Source organism: Sander lucioperca, chromosome 14 (genome assembly GCF_008315115.2).
Source record: "Sander lucioperca isolate FBNREF2018 chromosome 14, SLUC_FBN_1.2, whole genome shotgun sequence".
Classification (NCBI taxonomy): Eukaryota; Metazoa; Chordata; class Actinopteri; order Perciformes; family Percidae; genus Sander; species Sander lucioperca.
Window position 1 is genome coordinate 20,028,402 of NC_050186.1, and position 10,615 is coordinate 20,039,016.

Here is a 10,615-nt window from a genome sequence, read left to right on the forward strand (position 1 = left end):
ACGAGAACAAACAGTTTGTATTCCCCCTTGTCTGGTGGTTTGCTAGGGAGGAACAAAGCAAAGCTATTATTCCTTCATTGTAAAAAAAAAAAAAAAAAAAAAAAAAAAAAAAAGTAAATCTATAAAATCTGTTCTTTCCGTACCTGTACACTGCAGCAGCAGGGAAAGGGGCATGGGAAACGTATGGTATTTGAATAGAGAACCTATTGCCAAGCTGAATATAAACACTGACCCACCAACTGAAATGTAAAAACCATTGCTAATTGCGCTTCGGGCTTGGAGCGAAAATCCAGTGGGTGGTTCAAAGCTGTGATTCAAGTGAACTGGCCCAGCCCTGTACGTGGGCGACGGAGTGTCTTGCTGTGAAAGTGGAGCATTGTCCTCAGGATGCAGAGAGTGTAAGGGAGGGTAGAGACCGCGCGACGGCTTGTCTGGTCAGTGGCTCCTCAAGGGTGAGTGTGTAAAGGAAACGGGCCAGCCGGGTTAATAAGATCTGCCAGACTTCAAGAAAAGGAGAAAGTGAAGAAAAGTTCAAATCAAATGGGCAGAGTGAAAACGCAGCTAGAAAGAAATATGAAAGTCTACATTTGTTTTGCAATAATTGAAATGTAAAATAATTCCAGTTTTTTACATCACGTCACTTCAACTTTTTTGCAGCAGCAGCAGGTGTTGCAACAGCTCGCACAAAAACAACAGATTTATTTTGGGACATACAGTACACACGGCTGATTTTCACACTCCGGAACCCGAGGGGCACGCTCCCTTTTTGTGGCACACAAACTTTTGCACTTCTTCTGTGCCCTTTCTGTGCATGTGCGTCTGCCTATCCTCTACATGCAGACAGACCCACTTCCTCCAAACAGGCCCGAAATAGGGGTACATGTGCTATTTTAGTGCTACGGTTGGTTTAACCATCTCATCGCAGTTCCTCTTTTACAGTTGTTGACAGTGTAAGCTTAGGTTAGGCAAGACACGTATTAGTTTTAATTAGCCACTTATTTATCCTGGCACGCTGTTGTAAGTTTAAAAATATAATTTTTAAGATATTTCCAGGAGCAAACAAAAAGATGCAGATGAACATTTAACAATGAACTTCAGAAAAATACAAGAATAACAATCACAGATGAAAGAATAAAGTACAGGTTTTACTGCTTCAGCTACGGTTTCAAGTACATGCTTCATATTATAATCTAAACCAGCTTCACCACAAAAGAAAAGATGAAATCAATCCAGTTTAGTGATGCAGTGATGAAGCTCAGGGTCAGGGCCGTGCTGTCGTTTCCTTGTAACCAGACTGAAATGCTTGTTATAAAAGATTGATGTCGTGTCAGGAGCTGCAGAAGATTGACGGCCCACATTTAAAAACTTGGTGTCCAACATGTTTTGTACTGGAATCTGGACCGGATGCTGGCATCTGAGAACAACTCCTGGCTCATTTGAACTCTGGTCCTCACTTCGATGCTATGATAACCATCATTAGGGCTTTTTTCAGCTACATCTTGTGTTAAAAAAAAGCAGCTTTCGTTCAGTTAAACTTTTTCTCTTTGTCTCAATGAGCGAGCAGTAATCTATTTTAAATTGCTGAACCCTGCTGATTATAAAGCTGCTGTTACAGCAACATATTTGATATTGCACATTGAGGGTATTAGCACCAGAGTAGCATCCAAAGAAAATAGGCACTTTATTATAGAAGCAGCTGGAAGTTTCTCGTGTTGATGAGTCATCCCTTTTTTCCTGCTTTTTTTCTACTTTTGTGAATATTTTCAGCAGGGTGGGAGAGCTCCGGTCCAGACACAGAGTCTCATTGATGAGAGGGTTTGTTTGGCAGCGGGTATCCTAGCCACAAACCCACTCACTCACTCACACTTGCAGGAAGGTTGGAATTTGTCTTTACTCATTTAGCTTTTCCTTCTTCTGTTCTCCCCTCTCTCCTCTCAGTCCCGACAATAAAGACTGAGCCACACGACGACTATGACGCCCCTCTGGTGTGCAGCCAGCATGGCCCCGGCCTGTCCTTGCACCCAAAGCCATACTTCCCCCCTCATGTCATGACCCCGATTATGCCCTCTGACCTCAGGCCGTGCGTGGTGGGTGGGGCTTACTCTGTCAGCCAGCAGAGATTGGCAGCCGAGCCCTCCTCGCTGCCCACCTCGTCCTCTCCGAGCACCAGCCCCAAACTGCACGACCTGTCGCCGCCGCCCTTCTCCAAGTGCCTGTCTGCCGGCCCAGCAGTCCAACACCCGGGACAACAGTCCCCAATCCCACACGTCTCCATCATCCAGGAGACTCCGGGGCGCTACCAGCTGCCCAGCCTGTACCCGCCCAGCAGCTCCTCCTCCTCTTCCTCGACCTCGCAGCCCTCCACCCCGACCGACGGCCCTTTCTCCCCGGCCCTCTGCATGACGCCAGCCCAGCCGGGCAGCGGCAGCACCAGTCCAGGAGCTCAGCAGCACCCAAAGGTGCCAGAGAGGGGGCGGGGCTCTCTTCAGGACAACGGCAGCCCTCCGTCGCTGGCTGTCAGCATCAAACAAGAACCACAGGAGCTGGACCAGATGTACCTTGATGATGGTGAGTGAAAGGTTTTCTATTATTATACAAAATGATGCTAAACCTTCTAAACCAGTGCATGGACACAATTATACAGGGAACAACCCGCCCAACCCCCTCATTAACTAATCAAAAAGGTTTTTATTACCATCCAGCACAAAATTATCATAATATATCTGCAGGTGCTGATAGGATTTCTGATCAATATCATACAGTATGACTCACCGATCACTTAGCCAGGAGCTGAAACAAAGCTTTTGTTTTTAATAAAATCTCCTCAGGCATTTAGCCTGACAAGCCAGACCCACATCAAGATGTTGGGTCTGGGAACTCACCATTGGCAGGGCTCAATCCGAGGGGCGGGATTAACGGTTGTCTTTCAAATTCCCACTGCATGCAATAGGATAGCGCTACAACCAGGCAGAGCAACGAAGAAGTTAGCAGAGCTAGTTGATAGATTAAACTTTTGCCGTATCTGGTCGGCAAAACTCCAAACACATCTTCCTTTTTTAAGAATGACTTCAGTGCCGTTCTTTTCTAAAAGAAAAGCTTAACTCCAAGTCTTCCAGTGTTCGCCAGCAGCAGCAGCCATAAGCCCGCCCACCGACTCTATACACGATGTGATTGGCCCGGCCAGAGTTTGGTTTTTCCAGCTCACAAGCCAACGGAGAGTTGCTAGACCCCTGGCTGCAAATTACATTTCCGCTAGGGTGCGTCTAGATTTCTAGGCTATCGGGCATTGGCATTTAAATAAAAAGTTCAACATTTTCAGAAAAACACTTGCTTTCTTGCTGAGTTAAATGAGAACACGGATACCACAGCTGATTAGCTTAGCTTATCATAAAGACTGGAAACAGGGGGAAACAGCTAGCCTGGCTCTGTCCAAAGGTTAGAAAATCTGCCTACCAACACCTCTAAAGCTCACTAATTCACACATTTTATCTCATTTGTTTAATCAGTACGAAATCAAAATGTCAAAACACAGGGTTTTATGGGGGTTTATGTCCCTGACTATTTTAACTCTCAGCAAGAAAGCCTTATTTCCCTAAATGTTAAACTATTTCTCGATGCAGGACAAATAAACATTGCAACACATGTTACCTATAAAGGCTAAAAAAAGATCTTAAAAACTAAAACTAAAAATCAAATAACACCAGTTTTATTGTAACAGACATAGCACGCTTATTGTCTATGTGAAACCGGGATATTACCGTTTGTGTCAGTTACAGGCCACTGTGGAGGAGTAGATTGGTGTGTGAGTGATGACTGTGCCGAAAGGTTTTTCCCTGTTGTTGCAAGTCTTACTTTACTTGATTAGACGCTGTCAAAAGTCCTGCATTTTTTTTTTTAAAGTTGTTTCACTTTTGTGGTACTTTTTTCCATTCTAGTGAGCTTTCTACGTCGTCTTACTTCTAAGGTAATTGGATCAGAGAAAAACCTGGTGGTCTAGTATTTGATATATTTGGCTGTAAACCCTGAATGAGACAAGCCTGCCAAAAGCTTGCTAATATAATAAATACCGTTTTTGTGAGCCCCTTTTATTTATCTCACAAAGAGCAGATATTTAGGAGCAAAAACTTTATGATCTCACTGCTCAGGCCCTCTGCGCTCACCACTGAGGTTCGGGGGCCGTGTCCCTTGCGCTGCAGTAATTTGAAATAAATTGGATAAATTATCTTTCTCGGGGCAAGAAGAAACAGTCCCTGGCTGTGTGTAAGTCCTGTGGAGACAAGGGGAGTGCAGTAGATGAAGCAACACTATCCAGCAGCTATCAGCGGACAGAGCAGCGGGTCTTTGATCCGTCACCAGAGCCCCTGCTGAATCGTCTGGCCGAGCTTCCTGGCGTTGGCGAGTGAGACGCTGTTGTTGGGCTGCAGACTGCAGGACTCAGACTGTTCCCGTGCCACTTCCTCTGAACAGTCTGTGTAAATACATTAACACTTGTTAGCCCTGTCTGTGGGGCTATTTGGCTGGCTAGAGCTAAAGATTTGATTTGTAATTATACTCTTAACTGGCTCTCATGGCTCTTGAGGATTTTTTGGTTATAACTAGGTGTAGTTAAAGTAAAAAAAAACAACAAAGTTTTAAAGTACATGGATATTTCTGAGGAGCTGGGCCCCCAATTACACTTGTTTTCATTGGCAAATTGAAGGAAATTATACTAAGCATTCCAAACTAAATGTGGCTTCTCACTTCATTAAAACCTTTGGCAGAGTTTGATACGACGTTTTGCTTTATGATCTCGCTCAGGTGTGGTGTTACTGTAATTTCATTTAAGCCTTGCTAGTTAAAACTCAAACCACGACATCTGAGACTTTTAGGGAGACACTGAGATACTGACTATCATTGCAAGGATTCAATGAAAATAGGACTGTGTTTATGGGCTGTAATTCAGTATATGATTATCTGCGTGTTATTGCCAGACGTGGAGATTAATCATTGCTATTCATTTATGTAATGTAGTGCAATTTTATTTTATTTCCGAACAATTTGACGCAAATAATTTAAATGCATGAATGTTTAACCACTTATCGTGTCAAGTAGTCACAGTAAACTTCGTTGTTGCCCTTTTTTCTGTAATGAGAGCTGATATCTTTTTCCTGTTTGTGCAGCCCTCTCGTATTATTCAGGATCCCCTTCTGTTACACATTCTTTCACACCGTCCCCTGAGAGGTTACAAACATGTCTTCTCATGGAAAGTCTGAATTGTGCTGTCTGGCCTCGAGCCGGAGGTATAGGCTGCAGGGTGCACAGTCTGAACTCCACTGAGGCTGAGGGAGATGGAGGCCGGCCACGCTGCCATAAAACTCGCTGACTGGAGAGGTTTGCATGCTTCCCTTTGGCTCAGAGAGAGTCTGGAAGAGGTGGCCAAAGCCATACGTTACACTGCACAGTAGTGTGCTGTAGACTTTTGTCAGCAGCAGTGAGGTAATGTGCATTCTGAAGTCAGATATGAGCCAAATAGCATTACGAAATGCTTTTTTATGGCATGTTGTGGCCTTGTTAGATGTCAGAACACTACAATTGATGAGCAGAGACTTTAGATTATCATATGAAAAGAATTTGAGAGTAGATTTGTGAGAAGTATCTGACTGAAGACTGTTGAATCTGTCTGATTTTATACAGTAAAACCCGCTTGCTTCCTCAAATAATTTGCAGCCACAGCTTGCAAAAGGACACAGTATTATCAGCTGTTCTTTTTAATAATTAATTTGTGTCACAGTATCTTTGGAGGAAATACATCATTGGTTTATCGCATATTCATCAGCATCCACATCTGGTGTGTATTACTTGTTGCCAGTTAGTTATTGATATAGTAGTAAGTGGCCAATAAGTGGCCAGAAAATAATATAAACACCAGTGTGATGTAATGCAATGCAACAGCGCTGTAATTAAAAACAGCCTGACTTTAAGAGTTCAGTTTTTGTAAAAAAAAAACAAAAACACTTACTTTCCTCTTTTTGAGTTATTGTGTTGACTCAGTTTGTACGTTTTGGGGCGGGACTTTGTGGTGGTGTTAAATTAAAGGTAATAGAAAGGTGTTTCTAATATTTTGTTCACCTGATTTGAATATATGGAGGAGAATAAATATTAGAAACATTTTACCTTATAATCCAATTCATTACAACAAAAACTACAGCCTCAGCAATGTCCATAGAGTTTTAATTTTATTTGTCTGTTTATTTTTACAGAAACAATACAGATGTTACAAAGGGAGAGGCAATGCAACAGATGTAATGTATAGCTGAAGCTAATTTGCACCCTGCTCAAGCTTTTACATTCAGTTTAAGAAACATATGGACACAATAGATTCAGGATAAAATGCTGTGTGTGTGTGTGTGTGTGTGTGTGTGTGTGTGTGTGTGTGTGTGTGTGTGTGTGCGCGTGTGCGCGTGTGTGTGTGCGTGTGTGTGTGTGTGTGTGTGTTTATTGTTCATGACTGTATGTGCATTGACATAAAGGTGCCAAAATGTGTATGTATACAGGTTATATGTGTACATATCTACAACAATCATTTATTGCAGGAGGGTTTTATTTTTCTGGTTACCTCATGAAAGCATTTTGCCACTGTGGTAATATTTCGCTGAAGTCTTCTCCCTTTCTATTATTCTATTTTCTTGAAGACTAAAGCTATTGTCCACAGACATGTTCTTTTTAAATACCTGGTTTTAAAAGATAAAAAAAAAATTGGCAGCATCTGTGGTGAACTACAGAACCGCACTGTGGGACTGACTTGCAGTAACCCAGTAGGAGCCTCATTGTGTGGGCCAAGAACATCCCGTGGCTTGTGGCCTGGCCTGGACTTGACTTGACGTGGCAGTAAACGGGGGGGTTTGGGGGGGGTTTCTGCCCCCCCCAAGCCTTTTTCTCTCATTGTCTCAGCTCTGGTCCCTCAGCTGATTTATCCACAGGGATCAGAGAGACTGTTGAATATCTCGCCGTCTGATCGGTTCCTCTGCAGTATTGTGTTATTACAGGCCGGATCATGTTGACGCGTTTCGGCCCTTAATGAGGCAAACAGTGCTGTCCTGCTAATTGTTTGGGAGTTCCTCGTTTGTCAGGGGTTTCCTGGTTGGAGAGCTGGGCTGTATCAGTCAGCTCCAGCTGCTGTGGACCTCCATGGGACAGGAAACCAGTTCCTGGATTACTTCATATCAAACTGCACCTTCCTTGGTCTTGAATAACTGTAAAGTGTGAGACAAATTAACTCCCTAACATTGTAGTGCCTCGTGTTAAATTAATAGCAATGCAGTTGCTGGGGACACTATATTACATGCATGATTTAATTATGAGCACAGATTAATACTGTTATATGAATAACCACGTATTCAGTAAGTATTAGTAAGTATTGTATATATTATATACTGCATATTCATGTTTTTTTTTCCATTTAGCCTATACTGTTTAATAAGAAACCCTTTCCTATACTTTTTGTTCTCAGCTGTAGTAGTCTGAAGTTAATTCTTGACCTTAGCAATGGCAGTTGAAGAAACAATATGACCACAAGGTCCATTTAGTAGCTGTTCTGGAGCTTTCAATCATATTGCAATCATATCACTAATGAACTTTGAACTTCAACATGAACCAGAAGTCCTTAAAGAAAACATGAAAATTTGAACTTAACAACTAAGCAAACTACATCCTCTGATGAAGCTCATGATAGAAACCTCCAGAACAGCTACTAAATGGACCTTGAATTGAGATTGTTTTTCAACTGTATTAATTATGTTATCTTCAATTTTGACTGAATACCTCCTCATTTAAGATCATGTATCCTGTAAAAAAAAAAAAAAAAGAAAGAAATTGTTGTTTTTCTTATTTAAATCATTTTTTTCTGAATTAAAAAATAGAGAACCCAGAGTTCATCATCCCACTCACGGCGTTTACTGATGTTCGCTTGTTTGAAGCATCTCTATCCCTCGACTGTCTCTTGAGCGAATCGATGTGACCGAGAACACATGACACAGATGTCACACTGGTGCTGAGCCTATTTTTAGGACTTTGTTGCAAACACACTTAGAGATCAATAGATTGACTTTTCTTCAATTAGATCCTCCACATCAAATGTGACGCCGCAATGAAAAGTGGGCCATGGCAACGGACACATAAACAGTAAATGTTGTGGCCTCAGTGGGGCAAAAGATAGTTTTACTGCCTGGCCTTCCTTTGTTTTTTATAACAGAACAAATTACTGAATCCTGTCTTTTTATTCTTTCGTTATCATGTGAAAACCATTCCACCACATATGGCATACGATGATGCGTAAAGGCAAATATCTGAACGCCATAATTCATCCGCGATTTTGATAGCTACTGGACAGGTGATGACATGATGTGGAGGTCTGACAATGTCTTGATGTCCTAAATTTACAGCCGGCGTCCGGGCTCGATGTGCGGCGTGTTGAGAAGTCGTTGTACTTAACGTCCCCTTGAGGTTTTTGAACTCAAAGATTATATCCTTCCACCTCCAGATGCGCAGAAGGTCAAAGCCAGATCAAATAGAGGAGAGGAGGTCAGTCAGTTCAGTCTGGGCCGGGAAGAGCACACATGGCAGCGGAACGACACGCTGTAGGAGGGTGGAGATGAGGTTAGAGTGTTTATTTCTTCTGGTTCAAGTATGTCTTTTTGGTGATATTGGTCATATTCTCACATTCACATGGCTGGTGGCAGCATGCTGTCCTGATGATGAGCTACATTAGAAAGCATCTTGCATCACTGTATACACAGAAATATTAGCCATTCTAATCCTACTGTTACCACGACAGAGTTACAACTGACCCTGATAAAACTGAACCTAGTCTGGAAAATCTGGAGAGTTTAGGTTTAATTCAGTCAAGTCAAACCTCAGATTTCATTCTCTCCTCTGTTTTCTAACAGATGGGTTTACCCATTCATCCATGATGTATATTACACAGCTAAACTAAAGGTCAAAACCAGTGGCTTTGCATGTTTTAGCCCTTTGCCAATAAAACACAAATACAACCTTCTGTTTCACTACACAAGCAATATCGGCTTGCACAGCCTGAACTTGTTTTAGATTGTTTATTCATATTATTATTTCACCTCTATTTATTGATCAAAGTTCTATTATTGTTGCGTGACAATGCAGCAAACCCGGCAAAAAACAAAAGTGGATATTCATTTTTTTTATTGTTTTTTCTTGTTTTAAGGGAGACATATCATGCTCATTTTCAGGTTCATACTTGTACTGCATTTTGGGTTTCTACTAGAACATATTTACGTGCTTTAATGTTGAAAAAACGCATTTTGTTTCTCATACTGTTTGCCTGAATACCTGTTATCATCACCTGCTGTCTGAAATGCACGGTATTAGCATCTGTCTCTTCAAGCCCCCCCTCCTGAAAAGCCCAGTCTGCTCTATGTGACATAGGAAAGTGAGCCACATCTGAATGGCTTGATGCATCTCATGTTTTCTGATCTTGGCGACCCACAAAAACTGATTGGGTCGTCTTATTTTACAGTTTGTGGGTTGGTAGGCACTCCAGATACGCTGTATGTGCACAAGCACGTCCCCTTTAGAAATGGTTTTGTTGGCCAGCCTACTCTAAGATGTATGAGCGTCCTTGAATGCACCATTATTGAGTCTTTAATCCCTGCTGCAACAGCATTACGACACAATATATAACTTCAACAAAAAAAGCAAAGGTGCAAAAATAGTCAGTCACAGTTGATACTGTATTAGAAATAATGGGAACCAATGGCTGCCTGCAAGGTAGAAAAAGCAATACAGAAATGTGGTACATGATATATAATAGTAGTAGTAGTAGTAAGACAGATAAAATGTGCAAAACCACAGGGGTTGGTTCTTTAAAGGGGTACTCCAGTGATTTAGGATTGCACTTCCATAAAGTTAGGGGCCTCACAAGAGACAGATTTTTAAAACGAGCGGCCTAAATTAGAGCAGCAGAGGCCGAAATAGTAAGTCCCTAGTAGGTGTCAAGCTTCAAAATCACTGGATCCTACACTTCCCATAATGCCACCAATAGTTTAATTTTGTTTGACCTCTTATCCCCAGTTTGTAATGCAGGCTTTCTAAATTTTTAGTCTTCCAACCCAACACCACGTAATCATTCTGTGAATACGTTATACGTTGTTTCAGTGAAGTTCCTCTTTTCTTTTCTTAAGATTATCTTTTGGGCATTTTAGGCCTTTATTTTTATAGGACAGCTGAAGACTTGAAAGGGGAGAGAGACATGCAGCAAAGGGCCACAGGTCGGAGTTGAACCTGCGGCCGCTGTGTCGAGGCATAAACCTCTATATATGGGCGCGTGCTCTACCAGGTGAGCTACCCAGCCGCCCGGAGTTCCTCTTTAAGATTAAACTTCTGAACATGGATGATGAGGTTTTGCGGCCCTCTGCTAAATCAAGAGGAAGTGATTTAGAGCACCTGAATAAAAATGTCACTGCCGTCTTGACGAGTATCTTCCACGCTGCCAAGTTTTTCACGAAGACACATTGCTGTGAATCTCACCCTGTCTTCATAGCCACATAATAGGTTCAATGTGTTTCTGTGACACAGTGATGTGAGATCGCTGCTGGACTTCAGA

General features: G+C 42.1%; 1 protein-coding gene across 2 annotated transcripts in view; it reads left to right on the forward strand.

Moving 5' to 3' along the window:
* The window catches only part of nfatc1 (nuclear factor of activated T cells 1), a 42,542-nt gene that overhangs the window by 28,664 nt on the left and 3,263 nt on the right, over positions 1-10,615 (forward strand). The window contains exons 9-10 of one of the 2 annotated variants that reach the window (XM_031295726.2): positions 1,939-2,568; positions 8,519-8,634. In XM_031295726.2, coding sequence (XP_031151586.1) covers positions 1,939-2,568; positions 8,519-8,619 — 731 coding nt within the window. In that variant the 3' untranslated portion in view covers positions 8,620-8,634. The remainder of the gene's footprint in view (positions 1-1,938; positions 2,569-8,518; positions 8,635-10,615) is intronic. The other variant, XM_031295727.2, reaches the window with a different exon arrangement.